Here is a 23,726-nt window from a genome sequence, read left to right as displayed (position 1 = left end):
GAACACTCAGCACTAGCCAGCTTCCATTGAAGTCAAAGGGATTTCTGCCATTTTTTTCAGAATAGATGTATGAATGAATGCTCATGACTCCAGTGCAGGATACAGCAGTAAGAGTTACTTTAGAAATGCACATATTACTACTTTATGAAAATAAATGCAGAGCTTGATCATCTCAGAAGCCATTTGAAAAATGTTTCAGCTTTACTTTGTCACCTGACAACAAAAGTTTACTGATTCTACTCCACCAAACACTAAACTTAAAATCTTGCTATTACCATCTGCTTTAATGTCACCAGCATTCTCATATTATGGTAAAGAAAGAAAAATGTTTCTTTCTTCAGAAAAAAAAATACTGAGACCAAAAGCACTGGAAGTAGGAGTCTTTGGCTTAGCTACATGGACAACTCCGAAAGTCACGTTTAAGTATTTACATTTAATAAATGTGTCTGGACCAATTACGTGCTCTCTCTCTCTCACCATATACTAGTATAGAATTACAGTGGCATAAGTTAAATAAAAATTAAGTCCAAGTATAAGAAATCTAAATTTCTTAGGCTACTTTCTAAATCAAAAGGCTCAGAGAAACAATCCAGGGCTCAATGTAAAAGGCATGTATTTGTATTGGTTTTAAATGGAATCATGCTATATTACATCTTACTAGACTTAAAACACTGAATAAAAATTACATTCTAAAAAAAAAAAAAAAAAATCTTGACAGGCCAAAAATAACCTAAGGCATTTGTATTGTTGACCTCTGTAGAAGTGGTCAATACTGAACCCTGGGGCAATGATAACCAATCAGATATCAAATTTCTGCTTCCCGATTGGCTATACATATGGGAAGATTTTTGAGCCACTAAGTTTTATCAGCTGTTAGAAAGTCTGTTTTAAAATAAAATGCTCTAGTTAATTCATAGGTCATAATGCAGATAGACAGGTATTTCCGATGAAAATGCTTTCTTTCAGAACTTACTATAGCTTAAGTAAAATCTAACTTTGAAGGACAAGATTTATTGGGTTTAGAGGTATGGCCCTTGTCAATAAACCTTGATTTCCATAATTACCCCTCCCATTTATACCATGTGATTATCGATCAACCTTTAAGTACATTTACAATGAATAAAAAACAACGATCACCACCACAGCCAACATCAGATGTTACCAAGATGGGACAAAGTGTGGACCTAGCTTGTTCAGTCAACATAACTCCCTTATCAACCAAAAACCCCCTCAAGCCAGCTGTCTAGGGCAGGTACATATGTATCCCATCCCCTATCATCACAGGGACTGTACACCTTGCAAGAATTAGAAATAGAAATAACTAATCTCTCCCCCTGAGAAAACCCCTCAGTACACACAGTGACCCAAATCAACAGATGCAATTCCTGCTTATCACTGAATAATTCTTTGGCAAAGTCAGAGTCATGAATAGAGTTTTGGAAACTGGCAGAAGGAGAATGGAAGGAGTCAATAGTTTTAAAATGTTTTACTTTGATGAAAAGATACCAACCTAGGACCAAAAACTCCTTATTTACTACATTTTGGAAGTGCAAGAAGACAGCTACAAGCCCCTGCAAAGTAAGGCTATGTCTATATAATGAAGACAGGCCCCGGTCCTCGGCAGGCAGCATTGAACTTGAGACCTCTGAGGTTTAGCGTATGAGCCTCCACTGCATGAGCTAAAAGCCACATGGGCTCTTAGCCAAGGCTGTAGCAGACTCGTGAATCTCTAGACAGCCTAGGTGTCACTAGAGGGGGACAGAGCATCACACCAAGCAGGCATGGGTTATATCCACACTACAAAATTATGTCAACCTAACCTATGTCAGCATACAGCCACCATAGTTATTAAATCGCTTGTGTGTGCATGCACTTTGCTCCTTGCATCAGCACTGCGTGTCCTCACCAGGAGCGCTTGTATCAAATGTATTGTCAGTGTGGGGCGTTGTGAAAGCCAGTGACAGTCAACGCAAGCAAGACAGCGTCTACACTGACACTGCATCGACCTAATCACATTGACTATTACTCTATGCTGCTCAGGGAGGTGGGGTTACTAAATTGGTGCGGAGGCACACTTATGTCGACAGGAGCCTAACTTAAGTGAAGACACTTCCACAGCTAGGTTGATGCTAGGCAACGTACATCAACTTAACTTTGGAGTGTATGCCGGGCTAAGATTTTCCTAAGGGAAATGCAGTCTATCCTTAATTATAATATTCCAGTGTAATAAGCTGCAAAAATTTATCACGATGAAGTGTCACAGTATCAGAAACCTCCTTTTCCCCTCACCCATACTATTTAAAGTGTTCCTGGAAGCATAGCTTCTATTCTGCCCCTTTTGGGCATTCATTTGGTATGTTAATATATTTCAGCATTTCATTCAGCTCACATAAAACACTGGAAGAGCTATAGTTATAAACATACAGAAATCTCCTTTTATAGTACGCTATCAGTTAGTCATTAAACAACTTAGCCATAGAAAACTGATAAAAGTCATTTATTTATTACAGTGCAGTAAATTTACATAGCTCTTTACAAGATGGACTAAGGCAATGGCAATAATCTAATAAGTGATCCAGTTTAAATTTCCCTGCTAGGAAAGTATTGCTCACCACTGTAGTTTCTAGCTGTTAACCGGAAGTCAGTGAGACTATGCTCCACCCATGGTTGATCTCATCTAGTTTACCTTGCAATAAAACTCCAGATGCTTTGTCTCCACTATATTTTTACAGAAGGATAGCTGTAAGAACTCAGCTAGAAGAACTCATCTGCAGGAAAGATGTTCTAGTTCCACTACAGCTTCTGTAAATACTTGTTATCTGATGTTACTTTGTAATTTCCCAATGTTATAGTCCTCAATGAGTCCCCCCACACATCCCTGTGTGTCTCCTAAAACAGTTTGCTACTAAAACTATTTAACTTTTACCCACCCTCCTCCAGTAAGAGAGCTTCAACAGAGGAACAAAAAGACACACAGAATTGCACAGATACAATTTAACCGGTTTTATTTGCAGCAGTGTACACTAGCCATCCTGTTTCAGAGAGACACAGGATGATGTGCCCATATATAGCATTCCTTGAGAATGTTGTTGTACCAATACCTCAATGTCTTGCACAATTTCATAATAGCTATTGTCTTAGACATATTTGCACATGCTGAGATTTTTTTATTTTTATTTTTTACGCATCAGTAATTCTTTGACTGGTTCTGGGATGCATGAAGGCACATGCAGGCACCTGCTATACCCTCACTACAGATGCCATGGTGAAAAAAAGTCAGTCAACAACCTTCCCAGCAGTTGCCAGACAGACTCCAGGGACCAGAACTTCTGTCATTATTAAGATGAGCACAAACACCTTTGGGTGGCAGTGCAAGATGCCAAGATGAGTATTTCCTTCCTCTACTTCTCTCAGGCCTGCATGCCAACTTACAAATGGCTTGGTAGGTGACAAAGTGCTCTGAGCTTTCAAAGCAGTCACTGGATTGTGAGAAGCATTGTTGGATTACAGCTGGAAAGACAAACTGCACCACTGCAGCTGCTCCACCAGCCCTTGCCATCAAAACTAGACTTGCAAAAATGCAGAGGAAAGTGAGGAGAGAGAGCATGGTACTTTGCATTTGTCTAAGCAAGGCTATCACAGTGGAGGAATATTAAGTATCAAGTCAGATCCCAATATTAGGCCTGGTCATTTGTGTAGCACAGGAGTTCCTTCACCAGGACAGGTTCAACAGAGACAACAGTCTAGTTTCGCCACAAATTTATTTGGGCTCCCAAAGTTGTAGTGGGAAAACGTGTGTGTAAAATAGGCAGGGCCATTTTTTTTGCTTTTGATTACACTAGGGTTGCCAACAGTCTAATTGCACAAACCCAAACACCCTTGCACTGCTCCCTGCCCTTTCTTTGAGGCCCCCTGCCCCCCCCCCGTCGCTCCCGTTCCTCCACCCTCACTCACTCTCACTGGGCTGAGGCAGGGGGTTGGGGTGCAGGAGGGGATTCCGACTTGAGGCAGGAGGCTTCGGGGTACAGGCTCTGGAAGGGAGTTTGGGTGTAGGAAGGGGGTTCAGGGTGCGGGCTCGGGGAGGGAGTTTGGGTGCAGGAGGGGGTTCCGACTTGGGGCAGAGGGTTCAGGGTACAGACTCTGGGAGAAAGTTCGGGTGCGGGAGGGGCTCAGGCCTGGGGTGCAGGAGGGGGTCCAGGCTCCAGGAGGGAGTTTGGGTGCAGAAGGGGGATGGGGCAGGGGTTTGGGGTGCGGGAGGGGGTTTGGGATGAAGGCTCCAGCCATGCGCTCTTACTTTGGATGGCTCCAAGAAGCGACGCCATGTCCGACAGCGGCCCCTAGGCTGCTCTGCATGCTGCCTCTGCAGCTCCCATTGGCCGACAATGGGGAACCGCAGCCAATGGGAGCTGCGGAGTTGGCACTCGGGGTGGGGGCAGCATACAGAGACCCCCCCTGGCTGTGCCTCCTCCTAGGAGCCACTTCTAGGGGCAGTACAGATCCAGGGCAGATAGGGAGCCTGCCTTAGCCCCGCTGGACTTTTAGCGGCCTAAGATCTCCTGGATTGGCTACAGTAGCCTCTGGGAGATTGAGCCCCACTCCAGGAGACACCTGGCCAACCCAGGAGGGTTGGCTACCCTAGATTACAGCAATGCAAATCCATCATCTAAAACAGAGTTGCACAACTGTGACCGAGAGCAGAATTTGGCCAACAGGAATTTCATACTTGTACAAAGTTGTTTAACTTCTGAAACATTTTAAGACATCTTTAACTTCCCAATGACACTTTCAGAACCTTGGAAATACTTGTGTGGTGTTATGTTACTTATTTTTAGGATCCTTAATATAAGCAGCCAGGCTGCAAAGGTACTTCAAAACAACTGTAGGAACCTCACCACCATCAAGAGGAAAGAACTCGACACTTACCCATTCCCCAAGCTATGTATTACAACATTTTCTCTTGGTTTAGCTTCTCCAACATTACCAGATCTGTACCTTTATTATACGGTTACATTTTAGTCTATTTTTTCCTAACCCTGAAAGGTCATAAGAATATTCTGGCAGCAAGAGGCTTTTTTAGCACTATACCACACACAAATTGGATGAGCAGCCAACTGCTGAGTGGGAGGCTCATTTACAAGGGCCATTTGCTTGCCATATGTCTCTTTTTTTCCTAGAAGAAACTAATTCCAGTCTTTGCAGTTTTAACCATAAATACAGCTTAACAAACAACTTTGTGTTGAAAACCATATCACAAAACTTAAATGAAATCACAGTATTTAAAGTCATGAAATAAACTGAGACTGTTACAGGTTAAAGATTATGGCCCTGATACTGAAACTATCAGCATGAACAGTCTTATGCCTGGATGGGGTCCCACTGAAATAAGTGTAGTTGCATAGATACAGGCACCTGCTCAGAGATATAAGCCCTGCTTCTGCAACCTGAAGTGTATCATTAAGCCCTCTTTTTTATATATATATAAAAAAGGGTATTTTCAGGAAGACCCCGACAGATACACCATTTGATTGGTATCAGGCCAGTATGTTTATTATTTACAGCCTGATACAAGACATTGACTTCAGAACTGGTGGACTAAAGAGAGAGATAAACTCTGTCTTAGTTCATTATATTTTCATAGTTCTCTATAAATATAAAGCTCACATTTCTATAGCAACCTTCCTCCTGAAGGACACCAAAGTGCTTTAAAAAGAAATCTGATACCATGTAATAGGGATCACTACACCACCAAACACCACAGCCACGTCTGGAGAAAGTTAGAGCTGTTTAATACCACACAGCAATCATCCTAAATGCTTCCTGTCATGAATCAATGGGCATTCTGTGCCCTGTACCCTCTCTGCAGTCTCTTATGAGTTCACCCTTCCTAGTGACGGAGAAATTAAGGGAAGTCTCACAACTCTCACTCCTAGATTGGGTCCCTAGGCTTCAGCATCTGCTTCTCACTGGGGCTCCGTTTGCACGGCCCATTTGGCTTGGGTCACTGCAAGAGACTCTCTCTTGGGAGCTTCATACACAGTGACAGCTCAGCCTTTTCAAAATACAGTACCATTTAACTGTGAGCCAAACACAGTGGTCTGATAAATGGGTTAAACCAAGAGACTGATGTGCATAAATCTTACCAAACTTCACTCCTTCCTCGCAAGTTTTCAGTGAGTTCCATTCAGCCTAGTCATCCCTACTCCTGTGCTGGGAGAGACAGCAAGCCCCTGCAGCACTCAGTCTCAGAGAGTGAGATTCTCCTCCACATCTTTAACAACCACAGAGGTTGGGATTTATTTATTTATTTACAGTTGATATGAAACACCTCCAGCAGCACTGAGTTCAGCTCTGATCCCCATCTAGCACTGTACTAGAGCATTGGTTCTGTTCTGACTCAAGAGCGCTACCCACCAAAGCTCTACCAATATATATTGCAGCCTATTGTTTTCCTCAGAGGTCTCCCATCCAAACATTGGCCAGGCCCTGCTTCCAGATGTAGTTCTAATGCACTTCATATGGAAGGTGCTTCATTTAGTGGCACTGTGTGTCTGGTGTTGTCAGTAGCTACCAGTGTGGTGCTCTGCTCTTGTTCGACGATGGTAACAGTCGGCTGCGTACGTGTTCCCTCGGTGTGCTGCCCCGACTCTGCGCAGATAGCTGATACAGCAGACCCGGAGAGAACCCCCAAAAACCACAGACTCTAGTAATGTATGAAGGAACCCAAGCCAGGTTATTGTCAAACAAAGCACAGTAATAGTTCCCTAGAGACTCTACAGGGCATACTACGAATTTGTGCTCCCTGGCAATGGACACAGTTCAGTCAGTGGCGGGACACTCCATTGCCCCCTAGGCTGGACAAAGATGTGCGCTCCCGGACCTACTTTTATACAGTTGCAGGACAGATTACTCATCATAATTCAAACGAATCTATCCATCATGATGTCCTTTTGACTCTGTCTTTAAGATGCACCTGCCTGTTCCTTGTTATGTCCGTGGAGTGTTTTGATGTCATCTTGGTGCAAGTTCCTCTCATTAGCACTTGTGTGCATGTGTGATGCATGCGTGCACACATGTGTGCGCACACGTGCTTTAACAACCTTTTCTTGCCAACTTCTGTGAGTGGGACCTGCCTCTGGCTCACAGCCAGCTTTTCTTAACACTGCCTGGAAGTACTTTGGTTCAGGCTTCAGGCCTCAGACTGGGCCTCTGATACAAGAATTTATGTTTCAGGGCCTCCTCTTACTACATCTGGTGCTGCATATCCTTCTGCAGTATGCTTCTTGACCAAAGCCATGAGCAGCAAACTAGCAGAAGGTTTACACAGGATAGGGGGAGTGGGGGGGGGGGGAGAGAGAAAAAAAAGAGAGAAAAAAAGCTATTCAAGAATATACAGTCGACTCTTCATGTAAGCACTTCTGCGGGGCGGGGCGGGGAGTGGGGTGGGGGGAGGCGGGAATGCAGGAAAGACTTTTAAATGCACTAGAACCATATAAAGTTTGGGATTTTAGCACTGCTCTCCATAAACAGTTAAAAAAACTTGATTAAAGTAGATTGTATTTTGAGCCTGTCAGACTTAACAAGTTTAAGCAGCCACAGCATTTTTCCTACATAAGAGTTTCATCCCTGATTTCCAGCAATCAAGTCCACTCTGTTAGATATTTGTACTTTTCATGAGGTTGTTCTTCTTTACCTCACAAAAATGAATGTACATTCTAAGGAAGTACACTGCCAGTTCTGAATTTAATACATTCTCTAGTTTCTCATGAGAGATTAATAGATTTAATTTTGGCAGAGCTGACGGTAGTGACCAATTAAGACAGAATGCAATGAGCTGTTCCATACAGTATGGGTTCTAAAATTGAAGGTTATTGGCGTGTCCAAGGAAGGGGATCTCTTTCTTCAAGGGTACGTGGGAGGGACACCCCAAAACATTTTTCCTCTTTTAACCATAGAGGAGTGTCACAGCATAGTGACCTTTGAACCACTGACTCGAGGAATATTGAAGGGCACCACTGTCATGATTCCCCTTCCCAAAATGTAACTTACTCAATGGTTTAGTTTTAAATTTCTTCCTTATCCTCTGAAGTCCATCAATCATCCAAAATAGAGCCTCTGTTAAAGTTTTAGCTTGTCTGCCAGGTGGCCCACCCACCAAGCTCACATGGGAGCCTGCATGTGACAAACCCAGGCATGCTGCCTTTTCCCTTCACGCTACCTGCTCTGCCCTTGGGATCAAAAAGAGTATTTTACAGTTTACCCGATAACAGGAGCAGTATTCCCGTACATAATAAAAAAGCTGAGTGGAAAAAAAACAAACAGTGCAAGAAAAAAAAAATCTGTATATACTGCTTGAACCAAAATAATGCTGTAGGCTTTGATAGCGTTTCTTCAGAGCATAGGTCCTACAGAATAAAGCTAAATCCTCAGAGTTCATGGTCTAGCCCACCCTTCCATTGCCACCTGTTCTACTCTTAGGCTGCCTACACGACTCACCTTTTAGTGACAGCTGTGCGGCTACAGCCATGACGCTAAAAGGTGAGCTGTGTAGCCACTGTTTGTCGGCAGGAGCACTCTCCTGCCCACACCAGCACTTTCCATTGCAAAACTTTTGTTGTTTGGGGGTATTTTTTTCACACCCCTGAACGACCAAAGTTTTGCTGACAAAGTTCCAGCGTAGACAAAGCCTTAGCTTTACATCGGGGTCTCACACTCAAAATGACCACGAGGGCCACATAAGGACTAGTACATTGGCCTGAGGGCTGAATCACTGACCTCCCCCCTCACTGCCCTGGCCCGGCCCCACCCCCTGAGGTCCGGCCCCTGCCCCACCTCTTCCCACCCCTTCCCCATTTAGTTTAGAGAAGGAGCTGTTGTAACTAATTTCGGGAAGTGAATCAACGTAAAACTAACAACGTGGATTTTACATACTATTTCCTAGATCTGTGATAGGAAACCTATACCACTTTTTTCAAAAATAGATTTGGACCTAGAGGAGACCAAAATCCAGGAAAGGGAGTGAAAAGAGGAACCTGAAAGCGAGGCAAAATACACAGAAAGAGGTGGGAGGGTGGAAGATGAAAGAAGGAATGTGCAAATCCACACAATGAAGCACTTACCCCCAAAACAAGCATTTAAATATTTGTACTTGCAAGAATTCTGCATCACTGTTCTATACTACAGTATGGATCTAGCAAAATAAGGATTACATGATCCTGTATTTGAATTAAAACAGGAACCCTACCAGTTACTACATCATTCTTTGTAAGAGCTTCGTTTGAAGTAGTGTTTGCTTTCTTTCCTACCCCGATAAACACACACACTGTAGTTAGTTATGAATAGTTCACCTAGACCTTCATTACAATATGCATCTTCAATCCATAATATTTGTCTGTAAGGAAAGAAGACATAGCAAGAGTTTTTAACCAAAGAACAGGTTGTCTGCCTACTATAAAAGGAGGCTGTGGATTCTCGTTTTGCAGAGACAGTAATACCTACCATTTTTGCCAGCTTCACCAAAACCAGTAATCATTCCCTTTGGGACCGGAGTGAGGGAAGGAAAATACTTCCCACTCCTCTCCAACCCTTCCCCCAGGCTCCTGGCTGCTGGGATGGGCTGCTACTCTATCCTTTCCTCGATCGTTATTTTTAAGTCGTCATCCTCAATATATGTCTTGTTGTTCCTTCCTAAGCAGCAGCAGAGTGAAACTGAACCAAATTTTTTATCAGTTTTATTGCTGCCCAAAGGAATCTAAAAAAATCCCAATGAAGACTGACAAGACCCTGGTAAGCTTTCATCCAGCTGCAAGTTCGCAAAGCTAGAGCAACAGCAGAGGCACAGAGCTGCCTGAAGAATCTGGAGGAAGATGCTGTATTGGCCACAAACTCCATGTTTGGCCAGTTATCTTCTCCAATTAGAAAGGCTAGAAATTTAGTTGTCTCTCTTTCCATCTGCCCTCAATCAAAATTTAGATTTTGGAGGAGCTGAAGGCTTTCATTGGGACATTTAATCTGCTTTCCATAGAGAACTATTTTTAAAACCCAGCTGGGAATTCTAGTTTTCAAACAGAAAAATTAATTCATCTCAGACTTTAATATGATGTATTAAGGCTACAATCATACGGGATACCTATCTGAACAGTCTATTAAGAAGATGTGGGTGCAGGACACTTGTTCCCAAGAGAAGATACAAGAATGAGGCTGTCTGCTGAAGCACAGGGAAAGAGAGAACCCCAAAGAGCATCAGGAAAAGATAAGTCTCAGGTTACAGAAATGTTTAAATTAGGGCCAACCACTATTGGAAAGTCTGGGCTCTTTGATTCTTCAATTACAGAAGCAACTAAAAAACCCACCCCAAACCTGTACCTTCTTTACTTTTACTTTGCTTCTGGGGAGGAATGGATAAATGATTTTCATGGACCTTTATGCAACTAACCAAATATTTGAGTTAAAAAACTAAAATAGAGTTATTATAATTGTATGTTTCTCTTAACAGTTATGTATGACTACATGTCTGTGACTGTACTTTTATCAGCACTAATTCCAAGAAAAATCTTAGCAACTGTGAAGTCTTCAAAATGGCACTAAAACCAACAGGGATCAACATCACAGGTAGCGTTCCACAGAACAGCATTGGCTACTGGGCCATCAGATGTGCAAGTGTCTTTTGCAAGTGGCACACATTTACTTACTTGGGGGGGGGCGGTGTGTGGGTACACGTCATGTATTAAAAACACTGCATTGCGGCACTGTTCTTTCTGAAAGTTATGCCACCTTTTAGGGCACGTTAGCCCCAAGAGAGCCATGTGCTATTTGGGTGTCAGCTACACTATCTCAGGCAGGGTACAAAGTAAATTAAGAAGCAGAACATCTTGCTTCATGGCAGGGAGTGGTACAGCTGCATATAGGGAAGAATTCATGTGAATAAACTCTCCACACAACAACAATGCTACTCCCTGTTCTAGGTCTCATCCTTTTTTCTTGGAACCTCTTAAGGAGGAGTCACTACGACCTAGGGCTGTACAGTTCCACGGGCAGAAAGTAAAGTGTTTGGTATCATAGAAAGCCAAATAGCTAGACACTAGAGGCCCCTGCCCTTTACTGAATATTTGGGAGATGGTGGAGGGGGTGCTTCCCTCAATTGTGGATTCAGAGTGGGAAGCTTAAGCGAAAAGTTGTCCTGGGGGGGGGGGTCTCCTTTTTAATGGCTGAATTTTGGCAGTGAAGACCTTCAGACTGTCAGCCAAGGAAGAATCCAGTGTCCCCTCCTTCCTCTAAAGGCATCCGGGAGACACTGAGCATACTTAGCCTGTAGTGGAGGTCTAGTAGGGTTGGCATAGTGCAGAGGGGAAGATAAGGTCACAGCTCTATTCCAAGCTCCTTGCGACCTTTGGACAAGCAAGAGCCTTAGTATGACCATTTAATAATTCTCTTTGTCAAATGTTTTAAGAAAGTAGCTAGGCTGGTATGTAAGTGCCACGGTATGAAGACACTGTGCCTTCCTTATAATTCCCAAGGATCCAGTTGCCATACAGCGTATGGCAGAAGTGCTGTCCAAATCACAAATTTGAGTCCAGGAGGCAAGAGAACCTTTAGAAATAGGAAAGGAGTACTTGTGGCACCTTAGAGACTAACAAATTTATTTGAGCAAAAGCTTTCGTGTGCTACAGCTCACTTCACCGGATGCATTCACTGTAGCTCACGAAAGCTTATGCTGAAATAAATTTGTTAGTCTCTAAGGTGCCACAAGTACTCCTTTTCTTTTTGCGGATGCAGACTAACACGGCTGCTACTCTGAAACCTGTCATTTAGAAATAGGAGCAGCGTCCAAAGCCACAGATCACAGGAGTCTTAGGGTCTATCTACACTAGATTTTAAAATCACAACAGCAAGACTCAGGCTTCTGCTAGGACGATAAAAACAGCTGTGTAGACATTTGGGCTCGGGCAGGAGCTTGGGATCTGAAACCTGCAGAGCTCGAGCCTAAAACAACTACATAGCTGTTTTTAGTGCCATAGGGCAAGCCCCACAAGCCTGAGTCTGTAGATCATGATCCCCAAACTTTTGAAGGTCACACACACACATATACCCCTTATCCCTGTTCCCCTCCCCCCAACAGCTGGGGCCGGAAGCTGGGCCTCAATTGCTGGGGGAGGGGCGGGAGTGACGTGGACAGGGGTTAGGGGGCAGAAGCTGGTGCTGCAACTGGGCGTGGGTCTGGGGGCAGGAGAGGGGCCACGGCCAGGGGTAGAGATGGGGGTGGGAGCGAGCCATGCCAAGGCTTGAGACGGGGCCAGCTGCAGGGCTAGGTGAAGGGGATGCCGCTGGTGACGGAGAGAGGCTGGGTGGTGCTCCCTCCCTGCTCCCTATGGGGGCTGGTCCCGGCCCTGCTGCGCCCCCTTTCTCCCCAGAGTTCCTTGACACACCTCTAAGGGGGCATGCCCCACAGTTTGGGAATCTTTGCTGTAGACCCGGCTCTGAGATTTGCAGCCATGGGTTTTAAAACACAGTATAGACATATCCTTGGAGCTCTCCAGCTCCACAACTGAAGAGGCAAGTTCACTTATGAGAGGGCCCTTAGCCAGTATCATCATCCTCATTAGCAGGAAACAAATGAGCAACACAAGCCTATGAGGTATTCGGCCATGATTAATAAGTCTAACTAGTATTAACAAGCTTTAGCGCTACCATACAACAACATCCTACTAAACCAGCAAAGAGGTTTCTGACTTATTCATCCCAGCCACCTCACCTGTCAAAGGCTCACATGACACAGTTTAAAATTTTTCTATCATTGCTTTGTTTAAGAGAGAGACTCTGATAGCTATCAAAACATGTAGGTAAGCAACAGGACAGGGCATGTGTTATTATAGTGCAATAATTGCACACCTCCACTATGCTGTGAGGCATGAGGTCAAAGGCAGAATGTTTCCAACACCCAAAATACATGACAGTGTAACACACCCTGGAATGTGATGTTCTTTTATTTAAAAAAATTAGAAAGTGTTTTCTTCTTTACTAGTTACATCATAGCTGCCATCTGTATGTTCATATGCAGAAGGAGGTATCCCCCCAAGCTGCGAGAGAAAATTTAAAAAAGGTTTAGTTTTTAAAACGTATTGCTTTACATCTCTCTTCAGAGGAGTGTTCTTGCTCGGAGGAAACTCATCAAACATGGTAGTCGGAAGAACAAATGAGGCAAGCAAGCTGTCACCTAGGTACAGCTGATTTAAGACCCTATATTACATTTTATATATAATTTTTTTTTAATCCTACAGTTCCTGTTCTGCAAGATTAGGTTGAATGGGAAGTCACAGCAAAGGGGTGGGGGCAGAGGTATAATTGGTTAAATGACCCTCCAGTTTATCTTGTTTATCTTCAACATAAGTTTCTCTTCCCTGCCTAGCTCTTTCCCCCCCCCAGCTTTTCCCCCCCTTTATAAGAATGGCCATACTGGGTCAGATGAATGGTCTATCTAGCCCAGTATCCCGTCATCTGACAGTGGCCAGTACCAGATGGTTCAGAGGGAATGAACAGGTCAATTTACTGAGTGATCCAATACCTGTCATCCAGTCCCAGCTTCCAGCAGTCAGTTAGAAACACCCAGAGGATGGGGTTGCATCCCTGCCCATCTTAACTAATAGCCATTGATGGACTTATCTTCCATGAATTTATCTAATTCTTTTTTAAACCCAATTATACTTTTGGCTTTCACAACATCCTCTGGCAACAAGTTCCACAGGTTGACTTTGTGTTGTGTGAAGAAATACTTCCTTATGTTTGTTCTAAACCTGCTGTCTATTAATGTCACTAGGTAGGTGAACCTAGTTCTTGTGTTATGCAAAGGGGTAAATAACACTTCCTTATTGGCTTTCTCCACACCCTTCACGTATTATATTGTATTATACTTACCCACAACGTCTTTGTTGTTCTGTAAAGTTTTGTTTTGTTAGTTTTAAAGAAAAAACAACACCACCACACACATGGCTCTGTCAATTTTTAGAATTATTGAAGTCCTTGCTCCACATGTAATGCCTGCAGAATGACAAGTCTAGGTAACGTGTCCACTTCTAGGGACTTTCAAAGAAAAGACATGCAGGTATAATGAACCACACACAGACACATTATGGTCATCAGCAATGACTGAACCTGGGACCCTCAGCATCAAAAAGCCTCTACTTCTTGAGCAAAAAGACACCTAAAGGAGTTCCAAGATAGTAGAAGCCTGTATAGCCAGTGCAGGGACAAATGAGCACATGCAGCAGCCAGTGTATTACATACTCCCTTTCAAGACTATGTAAAGTGCCGGTGTGTAGCACACTGAGGATCAAAGTGTTTGATTATGGAGCCATCATTCATTAAACAAGAAAATTCACCTTTCCGACCGACTCCAAGGGGACCACCACAGATGGGGATGAGGAAGGCAATCAATGTTGATAAGAAGCAGTATACTGCAGTCTGCTTCTGCATGCTTTCCATTTCCAGAGTCCCTTTTGTTTCAAAATGAAAGTCTAATCACTGAAGTCCCTCAGTCCTATGCCCCAAAATAAGATAATAAGACAGGTTCCCCCCCCCACCCCCGAACAGACTACTTTTTGCTAACATCCAGAAAGCTATAGACCATTGCCTGAGCTGATGTTATTAATTTTTCCAGCCTGGCTCATGCATAATTCACACAATCAGTTGAAGATGCTACAGAGACAGATGTCCATTTGTTCAGGGTGTTCATCTAGGACTAGGTGTATTTTAAACTTTTATAAAGCTATTTTACGACAGGGTGCCTCCTTGATAGGTTTCGTTTATGAAATAAGATGGTGGGTACCAATTACCCTGGGAAAGGACATATACACTAGACAGCAAATTAACACCAATACCGAGTAATCTACTATCTTTAAACTCTCATGAAGCCAGATTCTATTCATACACATTAAGACAGAACTCACAATCAAAATGTTAATTTTGACCCACCCTTCATTTAACATCCATGTGAAGACTTATCTTTTGTTTTAGGAGCCAGATCACATTAGCCATTTTGTTTTAATTATATGAAAATTGAACTAGACGCTACATTAACTTTAGCTTTTACTCTACAGGGAAGCAGACTGGAAACAGTATTCAAAAGGGAACACTCACAGACTTACAGCTGTGTCATACTTAACTGTTCCTCTCCAACAAAAATCTAACCTTGTAACCATCCACAGTAGAATATTTACACTGAAGCAGTGGAAAAGCCCTGGAAGTGATGGTCAGCAGGACAGTAGAGCTAAACCCAGGAGTCATCATTCGATAATTCATTTCCATCCTGCTAAAAAAGCTTTGAGTTAAATAAATATTAATATTTAACTTTCTAAAAAACAGTGTTTGTACCTCATTTTGAGGGGGTAGCAAAAATAATGCTTGCTTAATACTAGCAGTTACGTATACGAATGATAGTCTCATAGTAATTAAACCTATAATCCAGGAGAATAAAATTAGTTTCAACCTACCCTTCTCATTCAGTAGTTGCACTCAAAGATCATGATGCAAATTACTTTAATATAATTTGGACAGAAAAAGCCACTCCACCCTTAAAAAAAAAATTGCTATTTTAACAACCAAAGGAACTCTATAGGTCTTGTATAAAATTTTAATAATAATCAATATCAAAATGCTAGTGTGGTGTTCACACTGCATGTTCCCAATTCATAGGAGCTTAAAGTTACAGCATTCATTTAAAAAACAATAGTCAGCAAAGCATTAGATGGCCAAGATTTATAGAAGTACAACATTTAGATCACATGATAACAAAAAGCACCAACAGACATTTTTAATCCTTCAGAGGCTAGCTTTAGAGTGGCCGTTAAGACAACTCTAAATGGTGTAAATCCACAGCAAACAACCTGCCAAGTGATGGGCATTTTTACAAATACAAATCAGAATTTTTTATATAAATTGGCTAGTAGGTAAATATACCTCCAGTACACATCAACATCAACTACAGATGAAGACCATACCCTTTAGTAACATTTGGATCAGGGCTGGCAGTTGAGTACGTTAGTGTGGAGAAGCTGCCACTAAATCTACGTAAACACACCATCCAAGCAGTAGATTACGAAAACTTCTCTGAGAAAAGGTTACACACACACTTACACAAGTTCTTCTTTCCCAGTGCATCATCACCTGTAACATTGCATATTTTCAAAATAATTTCTAACTAATGTCTAAAGCTATTTCAGGACAGTGTCAGAACCCAGCAAGTGTGTATGTTCACCTCATATAGAGTAAGCTCTGAAATTCTTCATTAGTTAAGGTAAAATTCAGAAGTTGGTATTTAGTTTTTCATCAGAACTTTTCTATACCCATGGAAGGCATTTTAATGTTTATGTTTAGCTTACAATATAATGAATTACACTTAAGTAGGAGGGAAAAAGATGGCTTTACTTTTCTAGTAAGTGTTTTATTTTCCCTGTGATGGTTTCTTTACTGGTAGCAAAGTGTATTATGCATATTAAACACACTTTTTTTGTTGGTATTAGACACATCCTATACTGATAGAGTCCTTATGCAAAACTAGATTTCTGTGGGATCTTGGAGTATAGCCTAATTATTTCAGATTTTTATCTCAGTGACATCTATGTAAATCTGGAGTTACTACATAGGGTGGAGTGACTCTGGATTCATGCCACTGTAACAGATTAGGATCTAACCCTAACCTCAAATTCAGAATTAATGAAATCAATATTTCAAGAAAAAACAGGAAATAAGTTAACTACTGCAAAAAGACATCACTAGTAATAAATCATGCATCAATAAACCCCTTGAGATGTCAACACTCCTTTGTGCCAAAAATTAGTTAATTTTATGTTCACCATCTTCCAGAACACACATTCAGCATGTAGAAGCTAAGTGTTTATTTGGCCAAAGCATTACATCTCAGGCAGTGAGGGGATCTATCAGATTGCTGTTCGTATGCATAAACTAAACACTGTTTATACTAAACAAGTTTAATGCCACACATTATTATATACTTTATGTGCCTTCACTCTGAAGAATATAAATGTAGCTTTTTAAATTAAGCTTCCAAACTCCAAGGAGAAATAGAAATGGGGAAAAAACTAGAGTAAGTCCCATCATTGAGATATAGCATATCACTGCTGCAAGTCTTTCATATTCAAAACTTTTTGCTTTAATGCCAGCGAGCTCTTCCACAACTAAGTATACTTTTATTACGTTAGTTATGTATTTGAGTGAACCAAAAAGACTGTGTTAACAAAAGGACAGTAATCTAGTCAACACAATATAGGAAAGAAAAGGAAAATGTGGCTCCAATTTTGTTTCTCATATTTTTAGTGTTTATAACTCAAGGTGTCCATGGCACTTCCCATCCTCCCCCAAGTCCCCACCAGCTTTTCCCCCCACCGAGAGGAGTTTATATATCTTTCTATGATAGATATTATTTAAATGCTAAACATGTTATCCGGTCCAATTTGGGAAAAAATACAGCAAATTCTTAGGTAATACAAAATAGTACTAAAACAGTCTTTGCCACAAAGAAAGTAACTTGGAAGTGATATTAATTAGTTATACCACATTTATGTGTAACAGTAAAAGAAGCAGACTTTGTGCCATCTGTAGCAGGAAGGTATTGCCGTTGAGTTATAAAATCATAGCATTATACTATCACTCTCTGGCTGTTACTGTGGTACTATTATAAACCCCTACCACGAAAATATGCTGCTAAGTGTAAAATTTATTCCATCTCTGTCCTATTTCACTTGCGCTACTACTAAAAAAGTATTCAAAAATACTATGAAATATTGTTAACGTGTTCACATGATAACTACTGGCAACTAATTATACTCCAAAATTATATCCTATTTTACTAAATAGTAGGGCTGTCAATCGCAGTTAACTCAAGTGATTAACACAAAACAAATTAACTAGATTAAAAAAAAGTCATGATTAATCGCAGTTTTAATTGCGATGTTAATAGAATACCAATTTCAATATTTTTTGATGTTTTTCTACATTTTCAAATATATTAACTTCAATGACAATAGAGAATACAAAGTGTACAATGCTCACTTTATATTATTTTTATTACAACTATTTGCACTGTAAAAATAGTATTTTTCAATTCACCTGATACGAGTATTGTACGTGCAATCTCTTTATCGTGAAAGTGCAACTTACAGATGTACAATTTTATATATAAATATAAATAACTGCACTCAAAACCAAAACAATGTAAAATTTTAGAGCCTAGAAATCCACTCAATCCTAATTCTTGTTCAGCCAATCAAGTTTGTTTACATTTATGGGAGACAATGCTGCCCACTTCTTATTTACAAGGTCACCTGAAAGTGAGAACAAGTACAGTTGTAGCCGATGTTGCAAGGTATTTGCATGCCAGATATGCAAAACATTTGTATGCCCCTTCATGCTTCGACCACCATTCCAGAGGACATGCTTCCATGCTGAATTTAAATGGATATTCTGTTATTTTTTTAACAATGCAATTAAAACTGATTAATCATGAATTTTTTTTTAATCTCACAATTAATTGTGATTATTTTTTTAATCTTTTGACAGCTCTACTAAATAGTTATGTGATTTACCAGCGTGCTACCTAAATAAATACAAATGCATTCAATCTAAAGCAGTAGCCCTAGGCATGGTTTCAGTTCCTCTTATGCTCTCAGATACTGTTACAAGGTTCAGCCACAATCACTCTAACATCAGATATCTAGCTTCTCTCTGTCAAGCAAAGAAGTGATCAATGTAATTGACAGGCAATTCATTTTCTTTGATAGTTTATTTTAAAAATCAACGATAGCTTTACCTGCATAATGAACAGGGATTTCTATCTTTGGCCCTATGACATAATGACCCTCCTCCAGACTATGAGCTGTAATTGTTGTCCACTGCCGGCATGAATGAATCACAAGGTAATCATTCTCTCGAAGGCCTTCTACAGGGTCTCCTGCAAAACAGATGTAATTTTATATCAGATTCACTGCATAAAGAAATACTTAACTCTGTATTACACAACTTAAAGCCATTTGTTCTGCATTACTGTTTACTGCAGCAATTAAGTATTTTACCCAACTTAAATAGCAAAGTTTCTGAAGACAGGTTACAATCTTATACATTTTCGTTTAGCAATTTACTCTTACAAATAAAATAAAATTAAACACTAGTATATGAATTCTAGAAAAATGTGATTCAGTTAATTCAGCAGCGACTCTAGGGCTCTTATGAAGAAAGCTAGAATGAGCAGGCTTTTTGGCCTCCATTTATTTTTATTTAGCTCCCTTAATGAGAAGCACATGACATTTTAAATTTTCAAAATACAGAGATAACCAGTGTGCTTACTCATACCTTTTACTGGGGGTTTTGCAGCAAGTGGTGAGAGGGAACAGAACAAGGGAAGACTTCCCAACCCCATACACAAAGATGAGCCTTATTAAAGAACACACTGGAATTGTCTGTACAAAATCAACATTAATTGCTATTGAGAATTATGGAGTTACACAACCAAAATATTTTGTTGCTAAACAAAAAGGTTCATTTCGTCATCCACCTTCGCAATTATATGCTCAACCACAAAATACAAGCAAGCACAATTCTGCACACTGAAGAGCAGAAGCACTTATAAGACTAATCAAGTATCTCCTATTGTACTGCACAGTACTGCAGTGGATCCATGTTCTGATCAAAAAGATAGCAGTGGAACACACGCGTCTGAGGATAGACAAACAGGACATGGTGCAGTCACATAGAAATCTAAACTCAGATCTCAGTTTTTTTATACATACAGATGTAGTTGGTAAACATCATCTGTCATTTACATTAAATAATGTATTCAGATCAACACTTTTGTAGCACTAATGCTTGCTTTAATCCTATTTAGGAAAACATTTTAAACAGGCATCACAGACAAAGATAAAACAAGTTATACGTGAAATAAGACACAGTACCACATTGTTAAGTGTCCTAGATAAGAAGATACCAAATAATTTTCACAAAACTTTACAGACAGTAACAAGTCAGTTATTCCTATATGCAAAGATATTTTGAGCTTATAACATTAACATCCGAAATTAGCATATCTCCTCCCACAGGTTCAGTCCATTCAGAGGATGACTTCCATTTTGTGCTCTAGACTGTTCTACAAGAATTTGCAGTCATAACAGTTATGGTGAACAGGTCACTGGATATACTCCTGGGGGTGGGAAGATATTTCAGTTTAGTCATTCTACTCTCTTCCCACTCACTGCCCAGTTGGCGATTCCTGTTAGTTGAGGCTCAATCCTGCAGTCTTTATACCAAAATTTTCTGATGCTGAAGTAAATGAAAATTCAAGGTCAGCAAGAAATGTAAAGCCGACCTTTGCTTACGTGGTTTTGCCAGATGCCCTTCCTTTGTCCGTTGGCAGCTATCAAGCCCATCCAAAACACTCCCAGTTCATTTCCCCCATAAAACTGTCCAGCCTCTACATCTCCTTTGGGTGTCCCTGCTGAATTTCAGATGCACATGCCACTCACTATTGCTGGTCAGGACAGAAGTGTTTGGCATGCATGGCGCCTGTGAGAGTCATGTCACATGGCCATTCAAGCAGGTGCAATAAAATTTTCAAAGAGCAATAGACCCCATAATGTAAAAAAAAGACAACAAAAAAACCCCCACAAAGCAGTCTATAGGTAAGATATCTTCATTACAATACCTCACACACTGGGTTCTGTGGCCATAGCATTTACATTACAGTGTATTTGACAGTCCATATGCCATGCTCTGTCTCCTACAGAAAATGTTGCTCTTACCTATCTTCAAATCACATTCAGTCTTTCTACTTAAAGCACAGGAAAGAGCCTTAAGGCAAATTCATTCTGTCTATTACAATGCCTTTAAAGTAATCAGAGACTGATGTGTAACCTACATAGGCCAGGAATTGTGGGGCAAAAACACCAACAATTTTACATTTTATTTTCCCCTTTCCCCACCAATCATGGCCAAAAATCTTTCATAAAAGCAAGGTTGAAAGAGGACTTGCTGTCAAGTTTGGAAATACATAATCCCATCAACTACTACAGAAGCTCATATACCCTCTCCACTCCTGGAACTGGATCCTCCAAGTTCTTCCAGACAGATAATTAGTGCAGAACTTCTCATACTTTCACCATCTCAAACTGTTTTTATTTTCCCTGCTGAGACCCTCCACAAAGGAGATACTTTACATAGTCCTGTTTTCCTGTAACAGGCAACTTCTAATACTCCATTTGCAATGGCCACCATCTGCTCTATTCCTGCCGCATTTCATGCTCCCATTCCATCAAAATACCACCCACCTACACATTTTTTAAAAGATGTGTTCTGTGTGAATTCATAGATTTAAGACCAGAAGAGGCCGTTAGGTAATCTAGTTTGACCTCCTGTACAAAACAGGTCACAGAATTTAATCCACTTACTCCTGTATTAAGCCCAATAATTTGCATTTGACTAAACAACATCTTCCAGAAAGACAACCAGTCTTTAAGATTTCAGGACATAGAGAATCCACTACTTCCCGTGATAGTTTGTTCCGATTTGTTACAGTTAAAAATGTGTGCCTCATTTCTAATTTAAATTGGTCTGGCTTCAATTTACAGTTCCTGTTATGCCCTTCTCCACTCGATTAAATAGTCCTTTAGTACTTGCTACTTTATCCATGTGAAGGTAAAATTCTAGTATGACCTCACCATTTGTAGTCCAGAGAGAAAAGGTGCCTTCAAAATAAGGATTGGTATTCAGAACTGAATTCTAAATGGTACATTTATCACATTCCTTGACATTCCAATGAACAGACGGAGTCTGTTTTTAGTTAATATAATTTCTTCTATTTTCATTATAGCACTCTCTCCTGCAGCATGGTTGTTCCTGAGCAAGTAAGGAGGATGAGAGGGAGTCTGAGGAGGAAATGGCATACTTGCTCCACAGCAGGGGAATGACCTCCAGTCCCACCATGTTTTTGAAGTAAGGTCAGGTAATTGGCAGAAGAACCTCATGTGCACATGCACACACACACACAGCCTTTCTAGAATCTCCCCACTCTGATATCTTGCCTATTCTGATCACAAGCTCACTGCTCATACACAAAACTTCTCTTTAAACATTTCTGTCACACACAGCAAATTAGAATTGGTGTGTTTGAAAAAGAAGATTTTACAGGCAGACATCCAATAATAGATTCAAATTTCTGGTTAAGGCAAACTTACAGTTCAGCTGGTTAAATTCATGCTTTTTATAGTCATTGGCAACAAGCAATTATTTAGTCCTACAGTAAATATAATGATCATGCCCATATGGAATTAACTGGTATTTTACCAGTTTCACTGGCTAAAGTGCATGACATTTGAAGGCAGTACAAAGCATATCTAACGCATCTTTTTCCGTCACAGAGTTCAAAGTTATTTCAAAACAATACACAAGTAAAAAGCTTGAGAGTAATGATCAGGAATTGCAGAGGTCATCCTTATACAGTATGAAAAAAAGATATACTCGGCAAAGCGCACACACAGACACACAAGAATTGTTTCCTTTATGGTTCTCATGAAGCGATTTGTCAATGTTTACTGTATTAATTAAAACTGGGTGGGGACTAGGAGTGTAGAGTATTCGAGGGGTAGCCATGTTAGTCTGTACCCACAAAAACAACGAGGAGTCCAGTGACACCTTAAAGACTAACAGATATATTTGGGCATAAGCTATCATGGGTAGAAAACCCCACTTCTTCAGATGCATGGAGTTAAAATTACAGATACAGGCAAATGAAGAGAAGGGAGTTACCTTAAGCGGAGAACCAGTGTTAACAAGGCCAATTCAGTCAGGGTGGATGTGGTCCACTCCCAATAACTGATGATGAGGTGTCAATACCAAGAGAGGGAAAATTGCTTTTGTAGTGAGCCCAGCCACTCTCAGTCCTTATTCAAGCCCAAATTAATGGTGTTGAGTTTGCAGATGTATTGTAGCTCTACAGTTTCGCTCTGAAGTCTGCTTTTGAAGGTTTTTTTTTGAAGGATGGCTACTTTTAAATCTGTTATTGAATGTCCAGGGAGATTGAAGTGTTCTCCTATTGGCTTTTGTATGTTACCGTTCCTAATGTCTGATTGGTGTCCATTTATTCCTTTACCTAGAGACTGTCCGGTTTGGCTAATGGACATGGCAGAGGGGCATTGCTGGCATATATCACATTAGTAGATGTGCAGGTGAGTGAGCACCTGATGGTGTGGCTGATGTAGTTGGATCCTCTGATGGTGCTGCTAGAGTGCATATGGGGACAGGAGGCGGCAACTGGGTTTGTTACAGGGATAGGTTCCTGGGTTAGCGTTTCTGTGGTGTGGTGTGTAGTTGCTGGTAAGTATTTGCTTCAGGTTGGGGGGCTGTCTGTAAGCGAGGACTGGCCTGCCTCCCAAGATCTGTTACAGTAAGGGAACGTTTTCCAGAAAAGAAATTACACCATCTGCTCAAGCGACTCCCTGTTAGAGCACAGGAACAAATCTACACAGACACACCCCTAGTGTGTAATCTATCTGCTACCCAAGATCCATAAACCTGGATATTTTTCACAAATCACAGTCACAAATCCACTGGCAGCAGGATCTCACATCAAGATCAGGTTTTAAGTTTGAGTGCAATTGTTCAGAATTGGATGAGAGCACCGTGGTTGGTCATATGCTGGAGCTGAAAGTGAGAGTTTGGGTATTAGGATGTTT

General features: G+C 41.0%; 1 protein-coding gene across 4 annotated transcripts in view; it reads right to left on the bottom strand.

Moving 5' to 3' along the window:
* GAREM1 (GRB2 associated regulator of MAPK1 subtype 1) overlaps positions 1–23,726 on the bottom strand; it is a 125,398-nt gene that overhangs the window by 81,470 nt on the left and 20,202 nt on the right. For all 4 annotated transcript variants that reach the window (XM_084620288.1, XM_084620289.1, XM_084620291.1 and 1 more), the window contains exon 2: positions 18,818–18,958. In XM_084620288.1, coding sequence (XP_084476414.1) covers positions 18,818–18,958 — 141 coding nt within the window. The remainder of the gene's footprint in view (positions 1–18,817; positions 18,959–23,726) is intronic.

The sequence above is a fragment of the Lepidochelys olivacea genome (assembly GCF_965140295.1).
Source record: "Lepidochelys olivacea isolate rLepOli2 genome assembly, chromosome: 2".
Taxonomy (NCBI): Eukaryota; Metazoa; Chordata; order Testudines; family Cheloniidae; genus Lepidochelys; species Lepidochelys olivacea.
The sequence above is the reverse complement of the archived record's forward strand: the minus strand, read 5'-3'. Positions and strand labels throughout refer to the sequence as shown.